The 26706-nt window shown below is 49.5% G+C and overlaps 2 protein-coding genes across 4 annotated transcripts in view; one reads left to right on the forward strand and one right to left on the reverse strand.

The window, feature by feature from the left end:
* SLC25A26 (solute carrier family 25 member 26) overlaps nt 1-11348 on the forward strand; it is a 96015-nt gene extending 84667 nt beyond the window's left edge. The window contains exons 8-10 of the mRNA XM_025208867.1: nt 1946-2010; nt 3284-3357; nt 6820-11348. Coding sequence (XP_025064652.1) covers nt 1946-2010; nt 3284-3357; nt 6820-6916 — 236 coding nt within the window. The 3' untranslated portion in view covers nt 6917-11348. The remainder of the gene's footprint in view (nt 1-1945; nt 2011-3283; nt 3358-6819) is intronic.
* Nucleotides 10751-26706, reverse strand: part of LRIG1 (leucine rich repeats and immunoglobulin like domains 1) — a 106349-nt gene continuing 90393 nt past the window's right edge. For all 3 annotated transcript variants that reach the window (XM_006027619.3, XM_025208866.1, XM_025208865.1), the window contains exons 10-19: nt 25965-26036; nt 24409-24480; nt 22121-22284; nt 19452-19772; nt 18571-18852; nt 17536-17955; nt 15670-15795; nt 14961-15107; nt 13578-13874; nt 10751-13220 (exon numbers count right to left, since the gene is read on the reverse strand). In XM_006027619.3, coding sequence (XP_006027681.1) covers nt 12988-13220; nt 13578-13874; nt 14961-15107; nt 15670-15795; nt 17536-17955; nt 18571-18852; nt 19452-19772; nt 22121-22284; nt 24409-24480; nt 25965-26036 — 2134 coding nt within the window. In that variant the 3' untranslated portion in view covers nt 10751-12987. The remainder of the gene's footprint in view (nt 13221-13577; nt 13875-14960; nt 15108-15669; nt 15796-17535; nt 17956-18570; nt 18853-19451; nt 19773-22120; nt 22285-24408; nt 24481-25964; nt 26037-26706) is intronic.

The raw sequence follows: 26706 nt of genomic DNA on the forward strand, positions 1-26706 counted from the left end.
GCATTCCTGTTTCAGAAACAAGGCATCTCTCTCTCACCCCAGACGATGAGTACCGGATTGTTCTCGACCGTGCCTTCGTTAACCTTAAGAAATCGATCCCTTGCAACCGATACAGAAAACTGCCCCGTTAGCATTCTTTTTACATAAAGAACCATCCTAATATTGCAGAAGTTAGACCAGAGAGGTCAAAACAGCAGCCAGTGGATAAACCTGATTTGCAGTAGCTTGCAGATTTAAAAGGAGAAGGGGTGGGGGGTGGTTTGGGGTGGGTTTTTTTTCCCTTTTTTTTTCCAGGAGAAATGAGATCCATTTCTCTACATTCCACAAAACTTGGAAGCGCAGTCGACTATTTTTAGACAATTCCCCGGACGCTGCGTCGGCTTCAGCCACTTGGAACCACGTCTCTCCCCCTGGCTCCCAGACACTGGAGTTATACAAACTCCGGAGAAGAAGATTGTTCTTCAACTCTTTCTTTCTCCCCCGCGGTCCGTAGCACTGCACTGCTGCTGACAAGTAAATATTTATTTTGGTGAATTTTGAGCAGCGTTTGAGTTGCTGCTTTTAAAATGCGGCTCTTATGGATAGGAGTGAAAGAGCCAGAAACCAGAGTCCTGTTAGGGTGGGGAAATAGGAGACAGGCGTTGATGGAGCCTAGAAGAAGTAGTAGCCAGCAGAGAGCCTGGAAAGTGAAGCAGACAGTGGTTGCAGCCTCTGAATTAAAGCATTGATCGGGCATGGGTGTGTGTATAAGCTCCCGGCACGGCCCTGGAGGGTCCCGCATCTCATTTATTGGGGCCTGATTCTGATAACGTTGGTACGGTATCACACGACTGACTTCCATGGCAGACAAGGTTCCTTGGGTGAATTTGATATCTTTTATTAGACCAACCCAAATGGTTGGAGAATAGTTATTAAGCAAGCTTTCGGGTTCAAAAACCCTTCGGAGGTGGCTGGTGTCTCTGAGCCAGCTGCATTTCCCTTTTCCCCTCTTGAGAACAGGTTTTCTGTGTGGGTATCACAGCTGGGCAAGCTCTTCTGGGGGAAAGAAATGACCTCTAAGGGTGGCCATCAAGTTCAAAACGGGGCTAGCTAGCGTGGTTTGAACACCCCAGTTTCTTTAGCCAGCGGCACACAAGGGAATGGTATGGCCAACATTGTCCTCAGCTAGCAGCTGCCCATTCAGATGATGACCACTCCATTGGAGGTGGCTTTTGGGATGGGACCCACTTGAACTCATGCGTCCAGACCCTTCGCTGCTCTGCCGCTGCGTCAGGAGTAGCTTGGGACTTTAGGGGTGCATCTGAAAGGTTGGTGCTTGGGTACTTGGTCATTTGGCTGAATCCCATTAATAAAACCCCTACATCCTGAGCTTTCCAAGCCGTTGGCATACAGTTGTGTTTCCTTCAGAAATTCTGGCTTTCTTTTCACTCTAAAGAGCCATGATCCCAATCCCAGCGCCCTGAACTTGACATCCAGACCCAAAGTATGTGTCTTGTGGACGTTTTACCCCATCACCTTTCCCTGTTATAGCGAAAACCTGGTCTAGCCTGATGTTCAAAACTACACTGTCAAGGCAGGATGCAACACCTTTACTTGTTCTCCTTCCTCTCCGAGTAAGAGATTTCTTGCTGTTGTATAGCATGTAGGTGTTTAACATAGGAACTATCCCATCTGCCTACATACAGCACCAAGCACCATAGACCTCCAACCTCCACTGCAGTCTCTGGCTGCTACCGGCACATCACGCAAAGGACCACTTCCTTGCCAATTAGCACAAAAAAGCTAAAAACCCTCTGCGCAGACATCCTATGTTACGAGCTGGGGAACAGGCTGTCAGCATTAATACCATCGGGGTTTTGGCCGGGGCTGTGGGAATTCAAGGCAGCATGTCATTCCTGTTCGACAAACAATGTCTCACTTGTGTTTTGTGTTTTAATATGCTCAGGTGGGTTTGCAGCTGCAGTCACCACGCCTCTCGATGTAGCCAAGACAAGAATTATGCTGGCAAAGGTAAGAGGCAGCCGAACAGCACGGAAATGGCAGGTGTGCAGTCGCAGAGTGCCAGCACTTGTTCAGGGCAGTGGCAAAGTGGATGATCCAGCACTTAACGCTGATGATTTCTGCTCCCTGTGTTGCAATGGGATGGGAGCATGCTGTTTTGGGGCAGATAACAACGGTGCTGCTTCCTCCCTCCCCCTCTTTCTCCTTTTACCTCAAGCCTTTGATTTTTTTCCCCAAAGAGCCATTAAAGATGTCACTGCTCAGGCTCGAATACAAAGGCCTCGTGACAAACTCCTGACATCAGAAATGCAGACGGGGCCGGATTCCTTTTTCCGTTTGGATAAGTCTTATGTTAGAAATCTCCCTGCAATATGCACCTCATATGCCCTGGCATACATGCATATTCACAGTGCAACGGGTGGCATGCGTGCCATGCTGGGTCTCGTTGCTGAACTCCTCCAGCACCCTGAGCAGCTTGACCTGCCCTCGGTTGTTTCCTCACCGGGGAAGGAGTGATACTGCTGACCCACTCAGATATTTTGAGATCCTCGCATGAAAGATGCCATGCAAGGCACAGCGGTGCATTAAACATTCACCATGTTATGCCGCGTTACCTGCCGTATGTGAAATGTAACACCCTGGAGTCGGTCTGTTTGCCTTTGTAGCTTGGGTGGTTACGTGGTACAGGGATTGCTTGCACCCCCTGGTTTTTTTAAGCAGTTATTTTTACTGTATAGTTTTAAATGAAATGTCGAGGGAAAACTCTTCCTTAGAAGTTTTGAAATAAGTAAGCGGCAGGCTCGACAGCCAGTGGATTGCCCCCCAGGGGCTGGAATCAAAGCCTTGTTCTTGCTTTGGGCTTTTGAGACACGCCGTGGACTGATGTATGCGGCCCTGGAGGGAGATGCGATGATCTGGCCTCTGTTCCTTGCTTTGCTGCTATCCCTCTCTGCGACCTTTCTGTCCCATGTCCTCTGTACGGAGGGTGACTTTCGGCGTGTTTGCACAGCACCTCTCATGCTGTACATGGGCTCTTGCAGCATAATAATATGTATAATAACGTGCATAACTCATAGAAATATGAACAGTGATGTTAACATCTCATTCTTCAGTCTGAACGGATCTGATTTGATACGGAGATATTTGGTGCTGATAAGCTGAACGTGTGCATGCGCTATTCCACAGCGTCAGTAGATGCATTAAGCACCGGTGAAGTGATACAAGCCGTGGAAAGGAGTGGCGTATCAGGCTGACTGTCTGTCTGTCTCTTCTTGCAATGCAGGCCGGTTCCAGCAACGCCAGAGGGAACGTGCTGTCTGCTCTGTTCGAGGTCTGGAAGAAGAACGGCATATCTGGGTAAGGACAGTGGTGACAGCCCGGTACAAGCGTGTTTTATTGAAAGCACAGCAACATGTTACTGTGAGGCCTTGATCCCAAATAGCACCATTTGGAGCTAGGGCATTCCCAGGATGAACTAACCATGATGAGTCCACCCAGTGGAGACCCCAGGCCTGTCCCGCAGAAGGGACTTCCTTCGGCTGCAGTAAAACGCTCCCCAGCTTTCTCCAGTTTTGCAGTGGGGGAAATAGCAAAGTCGTCTATGTTCTCTGAGGTCGTCTTTCACTGCACAGGATCGGCCACAGAGGTACCAAAGACATCCAAGCAGCAGGAAAGAGCCGCTGGCTTTGTGAAGCCCTTTTCTGACCTCTCCATGGGATGCTGCAATGCTGCGTTTCTGCATTGTGGTCGTGTTTTCCAACTGCAGGATATGTGATTCCATGTGGAGCACTGAAGTCACACCCTCCTGGATTCCCATTATATCCATGCTTATTAATCAGCTTTTTGCAAAGTTTTGGGGCCCAGGGCATGTGCTGGGATGCTGGCTCGCTTCCCCACAGTGGTCTGTGCTGCAGCACAGCTCTGTTTGCCGAAATAAGTAGCCGCTGCAGCAGGCAAGAACAGTGGTTTTAACAGGTAGCAATGGGCCGGCTTAGCCAGGAAGAACCCCTCACAGCCCAATCTGAACACACCCGAGGGAATTGGGCTGGTTTTCCAGCTCTGTCAGTGACTTGGGGCGTGCTGATGCTCGTGACCACTTTGTGCCCCAGTTTGCCCGTCTGTTAAAATGGGAATATCCCATTCTGACCTTTTGCAGTGATGATGTAGTTGAGGCTGGTCCTGCTTGGAGCAGGGAGTTGGACTAGATGTGACCTCCTGAGCTCCCTTCCCACCCTCGTTGTCCGTGATTCAGTTCGGTGTTGTGGACAGATGTAGGTCGGGGCAGCTACGCTGGATATGCGCTGGTGGGTGATGGTTTAGAAGTGAAGCACGATTTCTAGCTTTGAGTTAGTGCGCAGGCAGGAAAGTGCATTGTATTCACTTGTCCCTGGAAATCTGTGGAGTTCAAATGCTCTGCTTTATCCTGCAACATTAGCGCCCCTTGCACCCGGTCTTTTACTGTTACTAGTGAGCAGTGGCCGGACCAAGGACCCTCTGTGCCAGGTGCTGTACAAACACCCCACTGCCTGGAAAAGCTCTTAAGCTAAATATTAAAAGGAAATGAGTTCCTATTTGTCAAATAGGAAGTGGGGCCCCGAGAACTGAGCTTAATAAGAGACAGGACAGTCAGTGACAGGGCTGGGCATAATACCCAGATCTCCAGGGTCAGTCGGGAGGATTCGGTGGAAGCTTGATCACCAGGATTGGGAAAGGCCCCAGTGGTAAAAGCGGAGAGAAAAGAGCAGGAGATCTCAGGAAGAAACGAGATCGGAGATGCTGCTTCTGGATGCCGCGGTTGGGGGTCCCTGCCCCTGCAGACATAAGCGCTGGGACTGCAGTCGCCCGTGCTGCAGATGCACATTTGCAGAGCTCCTGTAACAGGGCTAAGCACTGCCACGGGAGAAGGATGAGGTGTTGCTGGAGAACAATGCCATGCCGCAGGCTTTAGCCTATTGGTGCTTTGTCACTACATGCCTCGTACAAATTACTCTGTTTTTAAAGCTATAATTATGGTAATAGACCCAATTGCTGTCTAGTGAAGCCATAAAATGTTTCCATCTGCCTGCGTGCTCCCGGCTCCTGAGCAAAGATCGTTACCACAAAAACCAAAGCAAGTGCAGCCGGAGGTTTCCCAGGCACTGGGTCTGACTTGCAGCGAGGAGCACAAAGGAGAGGAGGCTCCTAAATTGCTACAGGAACATGAGCTGCTTCGGGGGGCCCTGGTAGTTAAAATGCCTTCGGCCTCCCTGCATTACACAGGACATGTCAAGTAATAGCGGTGGGACCAAACGTGCGATTGAAATGCTGGGTTAGTTTAACACGAAGGGTCCAAACCAGCTCACGAAAGCTAAGGGGAGCAGAACGAACCGCCTAATTCACCCAGTGCACGGGACTCGTACATCAGTCCCATAGTGTGTGGGGTCATCCCTCTGCACGGGTAGGGCCAAGGGATGCAGGTGAGTCATTTGGGGTCTAGCCAGTCCTTGCATCCAGCTTCGGAGAGCCTGACTTGTGCAGAGAGCTGCAGAGGTTTGTCATCCCAGTCAGTGTTGGTGGTGGTGGTAGAGCAAGTTCCCTTGGCCGTTTATCTTAACCCACCTAGTCCTGCCCGGTGCATCAACTTCAGAGGGACGTTGTCGTCACAGAAAGCACTTTACAGCTCTCCGGGTTTTCCTGGGATGCTGGCAGGTTATGGGACGTGCATTGTTTTGGATGCTCCACCTGCCCTGTGTCCTCCTGAGTTAAACATCTCCATTACACTGCAGGCCAGCCCTTCTTGTTGGCATTATCTTCCACTGCTGAGCAGGCATTTTTTTACCCACCGTGTTTTCATGACTTTAGCTGGTTACTGTTCCTCCAGCCTGTCCTCTGCCCTTAAGCGGGGTGGATCGCCTGAAGTGTAGAGAACAAGGCACCCTGATGTCTGCGGTGCGAGGCTCAGGGGATCTGGGGTCCTTTCCTGCTTGTGACCATGGATCAGGCGTTTGGGCCCAGATCTGGAGAGGGAGCGAGGTACCCAATGTGACACTTGGGATGCATGAGTCCAAACTGCAGTGCTGATACCCAGCAGCTGCTGACTTGTAGAGATACCTGAACTTCAGAGGCACCTCACTTTCTGCCCTTGAAGTTTTGCTGTTGTGCATGCCCAGAGCTGCCTCTGACTTGGCAAGACCGAACCGCTGGCTGCCAAGTTCATGCCTGAGTCTGGTCGGGATCTAGACGCCAGGCTGCCAGTCCCCTGCAGGGCTCGATTTAAGAAGGGGTTCTCCGAGCGTGCCCAGCGCACGCTGACAGGCTCAGGCGCTGCACACAACCCAGCAGCAGCAGCTGCGTTTGTCAAGGATGCAGCTGGAGGGAGGGGAAGGTGGCCTAGTTGTTAGAGCACTTGCCAGGGCTGTTGGAGACTGCATTACCTTGGGGTGGAGGGGGTCCCCCCAGCTCCCCACCCAGCATGCTACCTGTTTTGGATCTTGCACAATGCAGGGCCTAATGCCCAGCTCAGGGATGTGGGATCTGCTTTTGGCAAGGTAATGCAAGGAAGGCATCTAAACCCTTTTGAGGCTGCAGCCCTTCGGCACTGTGCCTCAGTTTCCCCACCTGCAGAACCAGGCTGAGGGCACTTCACAGTTGCATCCCTCCTATAGTTGAGCACTTCACAGCCCTTAATCAACAAAGGATATGAACCTGCTGGAGAAGATAGCAAGGTAAAAGCCTGCACGTGCTGCCCTTGAACAGAGCGAGGCTTGGCCAGAAGCCTAACACGTGCTTGCCGCCAAGCCAGTGCTACCCAGGAAACAGCTTTTCCCATTCTCCTTTCAGCTTGTTTGCAGGTGTCATCCCTCGAATGACAGCCATCAGCCTGGGAGGCTTCATCTTCCTCGGGACGTACGACAAGGCACGCAGCTTGCTGCTCTGAGCGGGCCCGGAGATGCCCGGGATCCAGCGTGAGGATCCACCGATCTGCTTTCAGCAAAGAGGCCTTGTACAAACAATCCTCCATCCCAGGCTGCTTGATGTGTCCCAGCAGCTGCTCCACCACCCCAACAATATTTCCTCTCGCGTGGGAGGGAACCCAACAAAAACCCTTCAATAATCCAATTTCCCTAACTTGAAATGTCCCTGCCGTGAAAACAGTGAAGTCATCACAAAACCGTGCCAAAAAAGTAACGTTATGGGGGAGTAAACAACTAATTACCTTGGCTGCAAAAGCCATTATTAGGGCTCACACAGGGAAAATGTTTCGCTAACCACAAGAGCGCGGCTGCGAGAGGATAAAACCAGGTCTCATTACTGGCCGAGACCTGGTTCAGCCCGTTGGTGCGGGTTTTGTGCCCCAGGACGAGCGAACAGAGCTGCAGCTGGTGCACTTGCAAGGCCTGGCGCAGTGATCGTCTTAGGATTTGCTCGTTTCTGATTTGAAACGTTCAGTCGCTGTCTGTCCCTCCAGGTGCACATAGCTGCTCTCTTGCGTGGCAACCAGGGCATTAGACTCATTAAACTCACACTTCTCCAGCAAAGGCTGTGGTTGTATTATTTTACAGCTAGCCCTGTTCAACAGTGCTTTCTAGGAAAAGACCTGCAGCACTCCCCCCTTTTTTTGCCTGCCTTTCCCTTAGCAGCGCAGGGCAAATTTGGATTTTAAACCCCGGATTGGGACACCACCGCAGAGAAACCGGGACTCTGTGAAAAGGCAGGTGGACCCAAATGGGGTGTTGCTGGCCTCTTTGCTAAGGACCCCGGTGTGGGTCTGTTATGGGAAAGCAGCCCTTGTTGCCACCAGCTAGTGGATCACCTGGGCAGATGGCATGGGACTCTGAAATCCTTGGCACAAAGACATCATTTCTGTTCAATCAATAGCATTTTCACACCGCGATTTTTGTGTCAGCTGGTTGGGCTCTGCGAGGCCCTCATAAAATGCATGACGTGGCCTCCACTTGGTGTGGCACAAGGCAGGGTGCTGGGGCTGCTCAGCACCAGGTAGTTTACCCCACTTTGGCAACGGGGGCGGGGTGGCAGCTCCCTTGCACAAAAGTGCTTTGTGTGTGCACCAGGGTCGTCCCAGTGGGAGTTAGGGCAGGATGTGAACACGCAGCTTATACTGGGCATGGGCTTCCCCAGGCAGAGCAGCTAGTGCCTTGCAACGTGAAAATGTATTTCCATCAAATGCAGGTATTTCCACAGCATGGTTTTGCAGGAAGATGCCTACTTGGTATGGAGCCTGCAAGTAATGAGCAGGTATCCCATGCAGTGCATGGACAGGGGAGAGTACCCAAGCAGCCAGCTCAAGAGGGAGAGGCAGCACGGGTCACAGGGGAGTCATCTCTTCTTCCCCCTGCCCCGTCTAAATGTGAAGAGTAAATCTGTAGAGCTAGATTATTAAAGCCTTGATGGTCTACTGAGCTGTGTCATCTGAGCACCACGAACCTGCCGCCTGCATGAAGGCAAACTGATCCTGAAACGAATCTCAGATTAAAACTGGAATTGCAACCAGCCCCAAATGCTGTGATTATGTGACCAGACATCAGGCTTCTTCTTTTTTTAGCGGAGTTGCACCAATGCACTTTGTGGTGGGATAAGAAATGGCTATTATTGAACCTGACGGATGGTAACAAGCACAGGGCCCTACCCTCCATTTATCAGGTAGCCACGTATTTTTAGAACAGCCTTCTTGGCTAAAGGCCTCTCACTCCCTTCAGGGACTGGGTGGCTCTGTGACAAGTCACTGGGGCCAGAGACTCTTAGTCCAGCATTGGAGGGGGTCTCCATCCAGCCACTCTGCGGTCACACACATCTTACTCTTACGATGGTTTGCTCTCCCAGGAAGTCCTCTCCCTGTACGTATCTTCTGTATAAAACAGGTTAGGGAAGCTCAGAATGGGTTTGTTTGTGATCCCTTAATTATCAGCCCATGTTTTCACTGTTCCTTGTGGATCCCCCCCTTTACTGTTAACCCATGTTTAATGTGACCCCTTAACTGAACCCATGCCTTTACCGTGCTAATGCAAAAGAGGTCTGCACAGAGCAATGCTGACTCACCTGTGCCTATAGGTAATGCTGACTCACCTGTGCCTAGGTAATGCTGCTGACTCTCCTCCCGCCTGCAAAGGCAGGTGACGGGGGTACTTTGTGGGCCCAGAGGGTCTACCTTACTTGATCTGGCACAGGTGAAACTTTCACTTCTAGAATGAGGAAAAGGGATCTAATGGGTCTTCCTAAAAATGAAACCTTCAGTGGTAGCCCACGCAAAAAACTCTCTGAGCTTCAACAAGATGGGAAGATTAGTATTATTCCAAAACTGGACTCATTTGGGCAAAAAAACCCAAAAATAGTAGCTTGACCCCAGACATGAAGTTTCTAAAGGAGCCGTTTTGGCTCAGAATAATGTGTTATCTCCTCAAATTCACTTTATTTGCAGGAAACATGGATTTCTTAGGGTGATATCTTTTATTGGGCTCACTGCCTAGTTAACTTGGAAGATAATGAAATCTGCTGCTTATACGAGAAAATCCATAAGCTATAGAAAAAAAAGACTACACAGTGATGTCTTCCTAAGCCTGTGCAAGAAACATAACATCATCCCAGGGGGACTCGTCATCTCCAGCCCTTCAGCTAACACACAACTATATACGCAAGAAAGCTTTGGAAGTTGATGTTAGGTGGTCCAGTAAAAGATGTCTGAAGACATCCTGGCCTCTCGCATAATTTCTGGCCCATCACAGCTGCATCATCACTCTTACACTACCACTTCAGTTGTGGGGCAGAAACACTGTAGTTTTTGGTACGCACAGAGATAAAATCCCTGCTCTCCATGCAACACTTGGCTCAGCTTTACCTCTGTTGCTGCACCCAACATCTCTACCATGGGCAGCGATGCAGTGTAACTGCCCACGCACAGTATTGGTGTTCAAAGTTGTCCTCGACCGACTCTGTTCCCTACTGACCTCGTTTTTCTTTCGTGCACCCATCTGCTGACTGTGGCCAGCCAATTGAGCAATTGATGGATTAGACATTTCAAATAAAACCTTTACTGTACCATCTCAATACGATCCTGAGCTCTCCCACTCCACATGCTATTGCTGGTACCTCTTTTGGTTCATCATACAGAATTACATCTCTTGGGTTTAACCCAATAAGCTGGGTGTTTTTTGATGAAGTTATTTCCTAATCCTTTGGATGCATTTGCAGTAGAAACGAGCAGAAAAGAGGGTAGCGACTGGTTAGACTCTTTATTTATTGATTTTTTTTTTTTTCAACCGGATCTCTCCAAAGCTCACTCTCAACAAGAACAGAAAAGCTGTAATATTATAAATGAACCTTTATTAAAGACACTTCAATGCCATTTGTTAGACACTTCAATATTTTACATGTTTTTCAATGTACAACATTGTACCAAATGGTTTTTTTTCTAATAAATAAATAACTTTGTACACAAAAGTAATACTTCCTCTTTCACATTGCCTCTCAGAAGCAGCAGATTCACATATTTAGTGGAAGTAATAACATTAAACAGTTAACGTTATCAAAAAATACATTATTCTCCAATGTTATTGTGGCAAATGTGCTTAAACGCTTGCAATGGTGATGACGTTTCTGCCAGCAAAGTTAGTTAGTTAAATCTTTCCCATGCTGCGTGGGGATATCCCAGTAACGTTCGCTGCTACTTTCACCATTCGAGTTAGTTCTAAAAGCATATTTTTCTTTGCTTGGGAGGAAAAATACGCTGGGTTTATTGATTGGTTTTTTTTTTTTCTATTATCCATCTCTGAGACAATGAATAACGAGAAGTTGGCACTCAACATAATTAGCTACCTGCCCCAAAGTGCATATGGGTCTACAGTTAGGAACTGATACAGACAGGCAGCTGGCTTAATTATGCCTTGCTTCATAAAGGCCAGTCAAGTCATTTACAGTGAAACTTATCTTTGCCGTCACTCCAGACACAGATCTGTTTGGGGAGGAGGTCGGCATCTAAGGAAGGCAGAATAGTTTGGTCGTCACTTGGGACAGCATGGACAGACGTCTTGGGCCCGGGCTCTAACGCATGTGCTGAAGTCCCATTGATTTAACAGGTCTTTGGCACAGGCTATAAGCCTTTCCTGAATGCAGACTGAAGTGATCTCCCTGCTCTGACTGCTATCGATGCCTTCTGTGACCTACTAAGCTGGCATAAGTGGCACGCTCGTTGGATCTTGTTCCAACGAAACGGCCATTGAGTTGCTTCTAAGAAAACAAAAAAAAAAGAAAGTAAAAACGACCCCCCCAAACAAGCTCTCCCAAGAGTAGTCATCACCAAAACGTAGCAGTCTTGTATGAGCAGAACTCCATTACAAGTAACTGGAAAAAAAAAAGTTGTTCCTCCACAGGTACCGACACCAACAGAAGCAGCCTTTCTATAAATAAAAAGCTTCAAATTGAAGATATAAATGACACAGGGTTGGGGGGTTTCCATTCACGAACGAACATCCAAACCATATAGCGACGTTCGGAAGTTGTTCCTTTAAGCCAGTATCAACTTAAGAGTCTTGCTTCTAAATCAGCCTATTTCGGGGTTGCTGCACAGAAATCTTTGTCCCGAAGCAGATGCTCACATGCAAAGGGGTATCGGCGATGTCGGGCCGTGTGAGTAGCTGCAGTTTCGGTGACTGGGGTCTCTTAGTCCTACTCCCTGTAACCCCATGTTAAGACGGCACCTCTCAGACCCACGAGCCCCTTTCTTTGATACCTGGGGTCACGCAAGCTTTAGTTTGTGAACTGCCAGACTGCGGTATTTAATGCCTGGCTCACTGCGGGGGGCTGGGATTATTTTCGAGCCAAACAGTCACACCTCTACCACCCGAGATGAGATGCAGGTGGACGGGGGACTAAAGTCTGGTACAACCTACTCCCTTTCCTAACCAGGGAGAAGCTGTACCAGCATGAGCACCTGTTTGTCACTGCAACAACCGAGAGTTGGAGCACTTCACCTGCACCAAAGGACTTAAAGCAAGACAACTTCTGTGTGTATAGGCAAGACTTTGCTCTGAGGTTTGCTCCTGTCTCTGCCCCCAGTTTTACTGCATATCTTTTGTGGCTACTAATAATCTGTGGTTTTTTTGTGTGTGGCGGGGCGGCGCGCAGGAAGTGCACGCTGTAGCTGGATTGTATTGTATGCCTGTGCGTTGTTCTGTTTTAATGCACTATCACAGACTATTTAACCTTTAGCTCGTCAATGCAATGCTGAATGGAATACATTTTTTTTTTTTTTTAAGTTCTCCCATAAAGAAAAGAGAAAAATCAGGTTGCAGTAGATGCACGTGTATGTATCATTTGGCTTTTGCTATTAATTCTCTTATTTAGCATTTCCTCGAAATAACAGAAGAACTCCATTTAAACCTCTTTAAGTGCAAAAGATTTCCAGAGGGCGACGGACTTTGTGCTCGTTTCCTGTAAGTTGATTTACAGGAATTGCCACTGAAAAGAGGGGCAGCGGTTATGCATTAAGGCACCCAGGATTATTTTCTCTGAACAAAAATTTAACAGCAACCTGATACTGAAAACAATATTGCCAAAAATGGTAAGATTTCACTCAGTTACCCATGCACTAAAGATTAAAATAGCCTCTGTAAAAGATATATATATACTTTGATATATATATATATATATATTTTTTTTTTTTTTATAATATATATATATGAAAACTCTTATGTACATTTGTATCAAATACTTCTTTTCTCTTTACACAATAATCTCTTGCATTTATGTGCTTCACATGCAAGGAATCTTTTGAATGATTCAGTACTTCTCACGGAAGTTGTAAGCTATGTACACACAGGCGCCGCTCGAATAGGAGTTTGTTCCCCACGCAAGCTCATCTCTCATACCTCATTTTGTCTTCCTTTGTCTCCGAGAGGTTGTCAGTTCAAATGTTGAGGTAGATGTAAGTAACCTATATACTCTGTGCAAAAAAAAATATATTAATAGCGTGTTTGTTTGGTTGCACTTGGTAGCTTAGTCCGTTGATCTTTTTGATGGCTTAAAGTCATGAATGGAGTCGCGCGATTTGGGTCCGTATCCATTGGAAAGAAGGGCTTGCTTAGCTTGGGCTTCGCTCGGCAAGTCCAGTATCGTCGGCGAAATTTCGGGATTCCCGTTGAACTGCTTGGCGGAGCTGCCTGCAGGCACAGCTCTGCTCGAGTGCAGGCTCTGGAGCTCTGAAGGCTTCGCGGAAGCTAGTGAGGAGCCTACAAGCAAGGGAAGACAGCGCAAGGCTGCATTAGTGGATGCTCAGCACACGGCCTCCTTCTGTAACATGTTACCCACCATCAGTAACTAAGGCCCCTGTCACACATTAGATATATTATACAATTATATGGTTAATCTCGTGATAGATTTAGACTGGCCGCACATGCAAAGTAATTATCACGCCATAAAAATGAGTATCCAGCTATTAAAAAGAGCCAACCAGCTACAAAGTTAGTGCTTGGAAATGTGTAACGACTTTATAGCTGCTTCTATCCATCTTTGCATTTGAAGGTGTGGCAGGACCCACCCATCCTGTTGGTTTAGATCTGCCTTTTTGACCTGAGCAGGGTGTATACCTTGTCTGTCTGTGGGCGGCTCTTTACTTGGGCAGGAGGATGGCATCCTGTCATGGTTGCTGGGGTAGCGGGAATTGTCTGTGTCTGTCCTCTTACTGCTGGCAATCCCATTACACTGCGGAGGATGGAGGAGGCCTTGGCTCCTGCTTGGCTCCTTGCTGCTCAAGGCGTTTGGATAGGTGCTGTTTGCAGTCTGAAGGGTCTGAGAATAGCGCTCTGGGTCCCTGGGGTAAATGCTGACGTTCATGCTATCCGTGCTCCCGCTGCAGTCAGTGCAGACAACCGGCAGACCGTACCCTTTGGGGAGGGAAAGGAAAAGGCGAGGATTGAAGACCAGCAGCTCGGAAGGCTTTGCCATAGTGTTCACAAGTTGGGGCAAGGAAAGACACTGCAGGGCAACCAGCCGTCTCTGCCACGGGGTCATGTCACTCTAGTCTATGTGCATATTTCTTTGATTGCGCTCCAATTGAGTCAAGTCCTGCATTTTTCTGAGTATTACAGGTGCCCCAGCGTTGCTAAAAGCAGGTCCAACAGCTGGGGCTGCTTCTCCTTTCTGAGTCGTGCACTTACTTCCACTGAAGCCAGAAATAGCCTTTTTTTAATTTCCTGTCACAGCTTACCAATAAGGGAACGAACAGGTGATGGAAATGGTCTGTAACAGCTGCCAACAGAAGAGAGGTTACCTTGGGGCTGTTTCAAAGGTGTCGCTATCCTATCACACTGCTATCTGCAAACACTTTGCTTAGCGTTGGCAGGAGGAACCTCTGGGATGACCACAATGAAAGCAGCAGTAAGGGATAACGATGTTCCCCCCCACTTTTATCCCAGTTCATTTATTTTACACTTTTGACAGCTTTCCAGCACTTGGCTTCCCCATTTCCCCTAGAAGAAAGCTTAGGGTCCTTTGCTGTTCCCGTGAGTCTTGCTCGCAGCACAAGGGAATACACAAAACATTAAAAAAAAAAGCAAAAGTAACTGGAAAACCCATAGAAATTAGCAGTGAGGTTGAGGGTGAAACTACTACTCAGTGTTGATGAGTTAAAGAAATCTGCTTCATCGCCAGTCCCTTTATTTGCCTCGGATGACAATTTCTAACACCCGCACTCGGCAACTGCTCTCCCATGTTGGGACTAGCACAAAAAGACTAATCCAGCTGTGTTGGTGGCTCTCGCTAGCTGCAATCTGCCTTTGGGGGGAGGTTGTTTAAAGTTGAACATTTGTGATTCTACACAGGAAGAAAGAAGACAGGGACTGAATTTGCTGTATCTGCACCCAAAAACTGTACAGGCGGATAGCATCGTTTCCAGCCTCAGCCCTTTCACTCGCATGCTCTTTGAATCTGTACCAACATGAAACACCTTTTCAGATTAATGAGTTATGTACCTGTCTTATCTGGAACCGGCGTTCCCTCAGCCGTGTCTTCAGGCTTCCAAGTATCTTTATTGTAGCCTATACATAGCTTTGGCTGTCTACACCCGACAGTGGGAGCTTCAACATCTGGACACCTTCCAGCATCAGTCTGACACATGCCTATAACAAACCAACCAGCTGGCTCAGGATTACAACCGTCTGCATTCTCAATCGGCAAATTTATTAGTCTTTTGATCGTGCTGCAAAGGCGGAAGTGCCAGATAATTTTGAATCCATCCTTCAAGCAGTAAATATTTTAGAAACACAGTGCAGAAAGTTTACCCATCCCATCCCATCCCATCCCATCCCAAAGTGTGGTTGGTGTGTGCCCAAAGCTAAGGTTTGGCAGTGCTAATGGGTTCTGAATTAGAAAAGAGGTGTGAGGAAATTCTGGTGCCAAAGAACTGAACTTGAACTAGGCAAAACTACTCATTGGAGCCTGAAGACTGAACAGATATGCAATAATTTGCTCAGACGAGTGATGTTACTGCTGGCAAAGGTGCATCTTCTGGGCTGACAAAGAGACCTGTTCCTGCCTGTGCCCTAAATACAATGCAGCAGTAGAGCTTCCAGTTGCACAGATCTTTCCCTCCAGTCGTGCCCCAAACAGAAGAGTAGCTGGTGCTAAGAGGATAACTACCCCTTGTCACATCCAAAAATAAAATTAGACCCCAATTCATACCGTTGCTCTCTATGTGCCCGTTAGGCTGTTGGCTGTTATCCACTCGAACAACCACTTCTTGTCTGTCTGAGAGTGTCCCTTGGGAAGACAGGTAGCTTGGCACGTCTGGTGGCACAATAGTCTCATCTGGAATGAGAGGTGCAAACAGTGATGAAGCTCCAATACTACCATGCAAGGGGATGAGGCTTCAAGCACCTCGAACTTGAAGTGCCTGAACTTTTAAAAAGGGACGGCTATGCTGGGAGGCCCAGTGACTTTCAGAGAGTCTCAAGCAGCAGCTTACGTGAGCAACTTGTGCACTCTCCGATGCCTGGGTGTCGTGCGACCAAGCCCAGCCCCTGAAATCCGGGCCCCTGGAAAGTGGCTTTAAGTCCCCCCCTGCATTTAGGCTGGTGACTTGTGGAAATCCTGCTCCATGGAAAACAGGGACTGAAGTTTCCATGTAATTTAGGTGCTTTGGAAAATGCCATCCAAGAACTTTCCAAGAACATGGAGAGAGCGCAGCAGTCTGCTCGGCCGCAGGAAGCCAGCCAAGAGCAGCCCCAGCCAGCGGGTCGAAACGTGCCTGCCTAGACCCCTCTTACAGGTCAGAGGGGAATCTGGAGAATACCAAATGTCATTGCTTTCTGAACTGTAGATAAAGGTGGGTTCACTGCTCCCACCCAGAGCAGATGCGTTAGAACAGATACTTTTGGGAGAGAGAAAAGACCGAAGTCCTAACTACCGAAACCCTAGAAACTTTATTATAGTTCTTCTAAGGCCACCATAGATTAGGGGTGGGGAAACGCCCAGAAAGCTAAAAAATGCTACTTTCTGTCTGCTGTGAAGTTAGGCTACAGGCTTAACACGTTTAGTATCTACCCCAAGCTGGTCTTGCTTTCCAAACGCCTTCTCACCTCCCCAACAGCAAAGGCAGGAGCCATAGGGGGAAATACAGCCCTTGGACTGCCCTGGGTTATACCAAGAGCTGCTGTACCTCTTGCCAGTCCCACCCCCACCACCTCTGCCGCAGGACAGCTCAAGTCTACTGGGCGCTGAACCCCTAACTTTGCAAACTTGGCCCTATAACCATCTGAAAAGCCATCATTCAGAAAGGGTGAGGGACAAGGGCTGCAGCAGCCCAGAGTTTTTCCATGTGAAAGACGTGACCGTGCTTACAGCACTGTATCAGTCTTTCCCCGCTAGCTGTGCCCTAAGCCTATTGCACCTGTTCCTGGGACAGCAAATCCCAGAGGGGCAGTGAGCTAATGGACAGGTGCATCCAACAACCTCGGTTCAGAGGCCTCACGCAGTGCAGGAAGTGGTCTGAGGGCCAGCCCGGGGCTCGGGTTACCCTGAATCCTTCTCCTGCCATCGGTAAAGCCCTTCCCTCCTTTTGACACCAGGACTCTGGCACCAAGGCAGTGTTTGTAGGAAGGCCAAGAGGGGCCAAGAAACATCATGCCCACTGCCCTCTGCTCCAAAGACCAGCCTCGCCGTAGGCGTGACGTGGACAGGGGGAGAAGATAGCATCCAGTTGCCAATGTCAAACAGGACTTTCCACTGGCAGGTCAGGGTGTTAGACGTGTTGATTCCTGGCAATGCAGGGTTACTCTGGACAGCGATCGTCGCTGTTGTATGGTCAAAGGCACCACAGAGGGTAAGGGCTGTGAGTCAGACCGCTGCAGTGAACCAGCCAAGCTGGGAAGCACAGCCCCGAGCATTTTGCAGCAGGGAGTGACCATAGCTGCTCTGGCCCCACGTAGCCTGTGGAGCAGCAGGGACGGAGCAAATGTTTGAAGGAGAAGTGATGTCTCCTATCATCGCAGTCCAACCTCAGGGCAATGTTCATCCATGCAAAGGTCCTCAGCCCCACCCGGAGCCTACCTGTGTTGGTGACACTGTATTCTTCGCTCTTCTTCCTCGTTTGGTAAATGATGCACACCCAGACCAAAGAGGTCAGCACGATGCTGCATACCACGGCAATGGTGATGATGCCCACCGTGGTCCTGTCCTTCCTGCAGCCAAGAGACTGCAAGATGCTCACGTGGCTGTGAGCCCGTTCGGTCCCCAGGGTGTTGGACATTTCACAGGTGTATTTCCCAGCATCCTCCAGGATGACATTGCGAACAATCAAGAGCTGGTTGCCAGGGGTGAAGTGATGCCTTTCTGTCACTACCAGAGGCTGGTCACCCTTCAGCCAGGTAATGCGTGGAGGCGGGCTGCCCGTGGCTTTGCACTGGAGGGCCACAGTTTCACCCACAGATGCAACATGGTCTTCCAGTGGATGAACCAAGGATGGAGTCTCTGGAGGGGGAATCACATGCAGATATTAGCGTCCAGGGGTTACTAACAAGATGATACTCTAAAGCTACCATACATAATTGAAAATGATACAATTCAGCACAGATTTGACTGCCAGTTCTGCTGCAGTTCTCTTCCTACATCCTAAAGAAGACTATTACATAAGCCAGTTATCCTTTGATTAGGACATGGAGTAATGGCTTTCCTATACCCATAATACCCCATGGCCAAGAGCTTCCTCTCCTACTACAGATGTTCTTCTTGGGTGCAAACAGCCTGGCCTAAAGAGTTTCCCCTGATAAAAGGACTGACTTCCAAAAAAGCAGAACTAATTTTTACAGGTACCTGGGCCTTTTAAGTAGCCTGCCACAATGGGTCAGCATCATCCCAACCCCAGTGTTTCAGCATGACCACATGGTCCTATCTGGGTGTCTACGGCGTCCTAGGTTCTTTGACTAGATGTGATATCTTTCATTAGGCCAGCTGAGTAGTTGGGAAAAAAAGTTCTTAGCAAGCCTTTGGGTGCAATCACCCTTCTTAAGAACCAAGTAGTCCCATATCAGGAGTTCAAAGCGGTACTTCTGCCTGCTTTGTCCCAAGAGCACAAGAGCTGCTTACCCAGCACGGTCAGGGTGGCGTTGGCCAACACGGAGCCCGCCGAGTTCTGTGCCGTGCAGCTGTAGACACCCATGTCCTCTATCTTCACGTCCGTGATGAAGAAGACGTCGTCATCTGGCATGACGTGCATGCGGCGCTCCCGGGCTGCGGGGAAGTCGGTGCCGCCATCTTTCTGCCAGGCTATTTGTGGGGTGGGGTGTCCTTCAGCCGCACACTCCAGCCGAGCGGTCATCCCTGTGCGGCTCGTGATGTCATGGGGAGTTTTGATAAACGAAGGCAACACTGTAAGGGTAAAGGCAGAGGAAGGTAAGGAACAGCCCTAAGGAAACGGGAACAGCCTTCCTGATGGCACCAGTCTTCCTGATGCTCCTACACAAACCCCCCTGATGTCCTGAAGATGGATAAAGCAATTATCTACATGCAAGAGAGTATCACCTTCTCTCGCCATCCACCTATAAGCTCCTGTGAGAGGGCACTATGCATGTCTATGGCTCCACTATGGCTGAAACCAGCCCCCTTTCAACCCACGCTTCAGAGCTCGAGAGAAAACTAGTCATCTTCCAGGCTTGACCTGGACAGGGATGAAACAAAAACCAAAGGAAATTTTTATCCAAGCCGTTTCTTCTGCCTACACCTTTTATATTTCCATTCCCAAAGGCTAAGTGGTGAAAAGCAAGCATGGAAGATGATTGCAGCTAATGGAACGGCTCCTGCTTCAGACTCTGAGATTAAGAATGCATTGAAAGACTTGCCTGGATTGGGGCTATGGCAAGGCTCCTGTGTGCTTATGGCTCAGGCCCTCCCAGAGTCCAGTGGCATATGTAGGGCTGGACAAAAGAGTTACCTACAGGGAAGGAAGGTGAATTGAGCTTCCCCCTTACCGTTCACAGTGAGACGGGCCTTGCTTGAGTAGGTGGAGCCAAAGTGGTTAGTGATGATGCACTGGTAGCGTCCCTCGTGGGTGAAGGTGACGTGCCGGAGGTGCAGGATGGTGGTGTACTCCATCACCTCGCCATCCTTGGCCCGCACGTGCGCGAAGTTCTCGATCTCGGCGTTGCGCAGAATCTCGTTGTCCTTCTTCCAGGCAAATGTCATGGGGGAGCTGCTGCTGCTGGCAGCCAAGCAGGTGAAGCGGATGTCCTTGCCCAAGACGGCGACTGTCGTCTCCGGCTGAATGATAATCTGGGGCTTGGGGAAATCATCTGAAAACCAATACGAGAGTTACAGTTGCAGGCTGGGAGCCCTCGCTGGCTCGGTCGCAAATTCTTGCGATTCCCATCATATAAAAAATACCGCCTAAGCACTGTTTGCAGGTGATGCAGCATTGATTTGATCAATAATGAATCCCATATCTTCTTGCCTACAACACATACCTTCTCTCCCTCCCCCCCGCCCATAAGCTTGTGCGTGTTGTAAGTGGGGAAATAAAGTAACACTAGTTTCTGCAAACTTATGCCTCTACTAGAGGAAAGCAAAAACAAAGCTGAAAGTACTCCATAGGAAACAGCTCAGGGACCACGCTGGGCTCCCTTCCTGCTGCTACTCAGTTACTTACTGCCCCATACCAATATCTTCAAGGTAGTATCTTTGTCCCTTCATTCTGCCTTTCAAATGCAAGATGCGTATCTTATTCAGGAGTGTATTGTATGCGGGAAAATATGGGAGCTGGAATGGGAGGCAGTAGCATTTCTACACAGCCACTGGTGATGGGGAAAGAAAATGGCTACAGGCAGTAGCCTAGTGTATATGCTTCTGGGAGTTGGCTCCATAGTTTTATTATATGTACGCGTCTACTGGGTTCAGCACAACGAGGGACTGATCCCTGGCAGGAGCCTCTCAGAGCACTTATCATACAAAATCTTCAATCCTACTCGTACCACATGGTCCATGCTGTGTAAAATCAAGCCACGAGGACATATCTGAACAGTTGCTGCGTGCAATCCCACCCCTAAACTCTTTGCCTTCACCGGAAATGAGTGGTGCTGGGTGCGCCGGGGCAGGGGTTAAAGCAATTGTTGTGGCTGACATCCCTAAGGACAACTGCTCACAAGCAAAGGGATCAAGGCACAACATGTCTACGAGCAGCAGCTGTATTTGTCTGTCACTCGTCCAAAGCAGAGACCTTTCTAAATGCCTTCTCAGCCCTGGAAGACTGTTGGTTTTAGCAGCGATCCAAACCATTTCTAATACTGGATTTATCCAGAGAGTGTAATTTGATCTCTGATTAACATTTAATTAAGCAGCCATGTCTCAGGAACTGGGGAGCACTGGTGGCTGGAGGCTTTGGCAGCCATCGGAGAGGCCAAGCTTTCCTTTGGTTGGAAACGCCGAGTTTCCAGTTCTGCGCTGGCGTGCCATGGGGGGTAGAGTCTCCGCAGACACCTCAATAGCAGCCCCCCAGGCCTGTGCTGAAGTAGGCCAGGCCTGACACTGCAAACACACGTGTGTGCATCCGTGCTCTGCAATAGGTGGTGGGGACCTTTCATACGTGAGATGGGCAAGTGGCTGCAAGAGGAATAGGAACAGTGGAAAAAAATGCAGGGCAGACCCCGTTCACGCTCCCTTTCAGCATCTACTGCGTGGCACCGGAGAGCGGGCAAGGCGGACCTGTGGTCTGATCCAGTCAATGGCAGCTCTTGTTCTTATGCAAGTGCTGCTCTTCAGCAGAGGAAAGGGAAATCTCGGGAGCTGCTCCGCTCTCCATGAGACAGCGAGGTGCAAAGCAGTGGGACAGCTTGGAAATCCACATCAGTTAACAATGCACAGAGAGAAGGAATCAGGCCTCCTTCAACCAAGGCAGGCACGAACAGAGCGACTCTGGCTCCTCACCCCAGAACTACATTTCTGATCCAAACTTTTAACTGTTCCCATGCAAAAGCAAGGTGTGTGTCTGCACGTGTGTGGCGGGCCTGTATTTTCAGCTGGTCTGCATTTAGCAAGCGGGTTTGCAGTCGCACTTGGCTGCAGCGGTGGCAGCAGCGGGCGTTTGGCTGAAAAGAGAGCGATAGCTCGTGCTCCAAAGGAAAGCAAAACCCCAGAAACACATGAATGCAGGTCCAGCCGTCGGCTGCTCCATTTGATGCTGCGTAGTGGCCCACCGAAGAGGCGTCTACTCAAAAAACCCCCTCTGCCCCTGTTTTAACTTCCTGTTCTTAGACAAATGAGCTCAACGTTCCCAGCCCCAAATGCTATCACATCACCAGCAAATTAACCCCTGAAATCGTGGCCATCCGAAAGCACCAGGGCCAACGAAGTCTTCCTGCAAGTGAGCACCCTGATCTGAAGCTGAAGCTGAAGCCAGGATTGGCCCCTTCTGGTTGAGTGCCTGGAGCGTCGGGTAAGCCATAGCCTGGCTGCAGAGAGTGCAATGTGTGGCTTTGGTGGGAAATAAATCATAGCCAGCGATGAAGTTTTAAAAGGCAGGCTTGGGTTTGTTTTGATCACTTTGGAAAACCTACAAACAGAGAAGCCCTCTCATAATAACATGCTAGCGGCGAAAGCCAGTAAGCGTCCTCTTCGCATGACCGCAAAACACGTGGGCGGGACTTACCACACACAAAACTCTCCGGCTGCACGGCAAAAATGCTTTGGCTTTTCAGTGACTCCGGGTGGGCGCAGGTCGCCACCACAAAGGGCTGCAGCTCCTTCTCCGCTAACCACTGCGGCAGCCACTTGAGTTGGCAGTCGCACAGGAAGCTGTCGCTGTTTATGTGGCTGCGGAGAGGAAAGGAGAAACCAAAGAGGCTCGTGAGAGAGGCTCTGGAAAGCTCGCCGGGTCTCCAAGCCGCTCGTATCCCTCCCTCCCTCTCTCCCAGCCAGGCAGATGGAAAAGGGTCTGCAGCGGTGTCGTCTGGGAACCAAGCTGACAGAGCTAAACGTGTCACAGCTGCGTAGCACTCTGTTCCTCCCAGCCCTTTATAAAGACTCACTATAAGTCTTGCAAGAGCCCTGACATCCCATCAATGAGCTGTACTCGGCCCACACAGGCACCACGAAGGTGGTGCACGTCCATGGCAGGCTCAAGCCTGGAACCCATGAGTCCGGGTGTCCAACCTGCATCTCCAATGACCGCGCCTGCTCCTTCTCCCCTTCCCCGTGACACTGAACATCTCCACCGCATGATGCAATTTAAGGTTTCATTTGAGGACTCTCCAATGTCATTCATTAGTTATGTACCAAGCCGGAGCCACTGTGAGCGCTAGGGCAGCCAGACTGGACATGCACCTCCCTTCCTTTTGGTTGGGGAATACGTCTGTATGTGCACCAGCTCTGCTGAGGACTTCAGGAGAGGACGTTCAGCTCTATAAGTGTGTATGGGGTGTGCATTTTTTTGTGGCGGTCCAACAGAAACAGCAACTAATTTAAAACAAATGCCACCCCCCCACCACACACATTTATCATCATCCTACTCCCATCTTAGTGGCTGCTAAGTGCACAGCTGTTGGGAAGGCCAAGGATACTTATCTACCAGCATCAGTGACCTGAAACCATCGAAGGTGGGCTCTCGGCTATCTATCGGGTGCGCCTTCAAACTATGTAATGACTGCAGTACAGCTAAACCTGCTCTTCATGCACCATGCAGGTATAACAGATTACATACATGATTTTTTTTTTTTTTTGAAATATTCAGGGCCAAATTCTCCATTGGTGTCGCCATTATAACCTGGAGAAAAACTGGCCCTTTAAGCTGGCTCGCGGACTTCTGAGGTACCGCCTGCAAAAGCGACTATAAAAGCTTCAGGTGCACCTCTGCAGCGGTTGTAAAAGCAATTTGGGGGAAAAGACATTTCCTTTAAAGACCTTGCTATCAGTGGAGAGCCCAGCCAAGCTTGACTGAAAGCATTAATACCCAAAGTCAAGCTGAGGTCATGAAATCTTCAGGACATGGAAAGGTGACTAGAATCACAGAAAAGTAGGGCTGGAAGGGACCTCAGGAGGCTGTCTAGTCCAGCTCCCTGTTTAAGGCAGGATTTTCCCAGTCTAAACCATCCCAGCCAAGTGTCAGCGCTGACTTCCCCGCTGCACGGCAGCGTTCACGGAAGCGAGCTCCCTGGGGGCTGACCTCTCATAAATCAAAGGCTTCCTCCCTATGCTGCATCAAGGGCCAGTGCAAGCATGAAATGACTGAGCAGACTCCGAAGTACGCAGCGTTCATGGGCAGCACGGAGAGTTGCAAAAACGCTGTCCTGGGGCTTTAGCTGCAGATAACACTGAACGTCCGAGTCCCTTCGGTTCCCAGCCCCGCAGGCAGGAATTTGATGTTGACACCATCGCTTTTCAGCGACAGGCTCGCGAACTCCTGTCCCACATCCAGCACCACTTGAATGTGCCCAGACACTAGACTGAAGACTGACTGTTACCAGAGCATCTGATGACCCAGGAGAGCCGTGGCCACTCTGATAACGTTCATATTTGCGCACCCATGGGGCGAGATGACGCACAGATCATGTTCGAACCGTGCTTATCGCCAAATGCCAGTGCAGCAGGCAGGCTCTAAACATGGCTGTAACTGAGAGGCAGGTGGTCTGCTGGGAATTAAATAGGTCACAGACCCCCGGGGAGCGGCTGGATTTCCCGACCGGAGATGAATCATAATTGCACGGATTCGAACCCCGTGGAAGAACCTGTTCCGACGATCTAATTTCAGTCGCTACCGAGCGTGCAATGTGCCCAGGACATCTGCTCTCGTGTAAAAATAACCAGTAGGGGAGGCTGGGGGCAGAGGACGAGATGGAGGGGATTTAGATTGTTTCCAGTGGCGTGTTGTCCACGTGACCAACCCACCAGCGTGAGAAAGCTTGCAGCCACTTTAGTAGCACACATGGCGCAGTTACTTACAGCTGCTTCAGGTTCTTCATCCTGGCAAAAGCGTCCGCTTGGATGGACCTGATGGCGTTATCCCCGAGGTTCCTGCAGAACAAAACCAAGGGCATTTTACCCATGAATAATGCTGTGGTGACCTCCAGAAGCCACTGTCCTTTCTCCACATCGAGGTGTGCAACAGCACTCGATAGTATGGTAGGTTCTTATTAAGGAAGTAAACCTCCAGCCTGTATTAAATCTCATAACCGCTGCCACTGGCAGGGGGGTCGGACTCGATGATCCATTGAGGTCCCTTCCGACCCTCGCATCTATGAACCCTGTGGAGATCACGGCCAAAGGTTGCATGGACCACTGTTGACTATGAGTCGATGATGGACAAGAGCGAGAAGCAACAAAATGGGCAAGCAAATCCTGCCAAACGACGAGTGCCCCATCCTCTCGCTGTAACCACCTGCACCACCCACAGCCCAGGCAGCCCCCTTATCCTGAACAACCCTGAACTCCCACTGTCTTCCCTGGTCAAGGACTAATCTTTAGCAGACTGAAGTGGTAAAGTGCTTCCACTACCTCCCAAACAGTCCTCCTGAATAAGAGCACTGCATTTGCTTGATTTATTTATACAAATGCTCAGAAAGCAGCACATGTCCAAAGCATTATTAGAACATGTCTTTGTAGGGGGTGAAGGCATGGCTCTTAATCCTAAGTAATGTGAGGAAAACAGGGCAGACTTCCAAAAGGGAGTACTTGCAAATGTTTCCCTCTGCAAAAGTTAGTAAATATTTAACTGAAAAATTCACTTGTCCCCTGAACGGGGATTGTGCCAAATTTGGGAACTCTGCTGCATCATTAAAGCGTGAAAACAGATGGGCATTCATCCTGCCTCAAGTATAAATCTCAGGGCAGCTGTACCCAGGACGGAGGCTCTTACAACAGCTCGGAAATACATGCACGTATGTGTGCGCGCACAACTTCTGCCCTGTTTGCTGTGTATCCGTGGTCAACGTGAGCAACTCGCTGCAAGCCAGACAGAGCCCCAGTGGCTTAATTCAAACGCAGGGAACTAAAGATGAATCGCTGCTGCAGACGCCGGCCCTGGGAGCAGCAGCAAAGAATGGCTTAGCTGCGGCCAACTCCGCGTCCTGCAAATAGCTCCAGAGCAATTCTGCTGAATGGGACGAATCGTTTCTGCCTCACGCGCTGGCCAACTCCAACATGTGTCAGCGGGAACGGTTGGAGGAGCATTGGCTAGGAGAGCAAGGGCCGGGCTTGAAGCACGGCTGAGCTGCAAACAGCCTGCAGAGCAGCAATGTGCGAGTCGAGGAGATATTTATCCCGGTCCAAATCAAAAAATTAAAGAGCATGCAAATTTGCCATATGTTCTATAACTTTGTTCCTGGCACAAAAAAAGGCCAAAGTTGAAGCTGACTTATAATGAGAAGGAAGCAGCTGGCCCCCCACAAATGGACTGGCTTCTCGGTTTACAAAGACGCTATTAAATTGCTAGCAGACCTCTCAAGCAGCCACTTTTGGCAGGCCCTTTTCCAAGATGCAAAGCATGGTAGGTTACTCACAGGTGCTCCAGGGCCTCCAAGCCCGAGAACGCTTTCTTGGCCACTGACTTGATCTTGTTTCCAAACATAGTGCTGCAGTTTCCAAACATCCAGTGCCAGATAAACAGAAAGAAAAGGCAAAAAGAAAGAACACAATTAGCGTGGCTGTATCTGATGAAGTGTCCAGTGTAAGGCACTGGAAATCTGAACTGCACAGAGATTAAGGGCCTGAAGTATGCACGCCTTCCCCTCCTGAAATGAAATACTTTTATCTGTATTCGCATTTAATAGTGATGACAGCGGGAACCGGAATGCGCCATCTCGCACACAAAAAAAGCAGGTTTGCGGCAGTGCTGGGAAATCGGCTTGTTGAGTAACAGAAGGTCCCCTGTATTCCCCGAAGAGTAGCTGCGGACAGGTTTAAGTGCAGTGACAGTCTAGCAAGAGTTTGGACTCTCCTAGGAACACCTTTCACTCCTGACCTTTCCCAGCTAGCACAAGGGGAATAATTTATTCGCTGCCGCTCGGCCTCCTAGGATCATCTGAACTGTAGCGGGCATCCGAGGGCTGTTTGCAGGGGGCACACGCTGTCTCCTTACTACATGTGCTCAGCACGCCGGGGTCCTGACCCTGCCTTGCTCTTGTAGGCAGCGCTCTAATTAGAGTTAAGAGTTTCAAGAGAGGGGAGAGACGAGTTGGACGGGTTTCCACCAGCCAGTGATGTGCCTACAGAGCGGCCTTCAGTGCTAAGCAGCAGCAAATT

This window comes from Alligator sinensis, unplaced genomic scaffold, assembly GCF_000455745.1.
Source record: "Alligator sinensis unplaced genomic scaffold, ASM45574v1 scaffold937_1, whole genome shotgun sequence".
NCBI classification, from domain to species: Eukaryota; Metazoa; Chordata; order Crocodylia; family Alligatoridae; genus Alligator; species Alligator sinensis.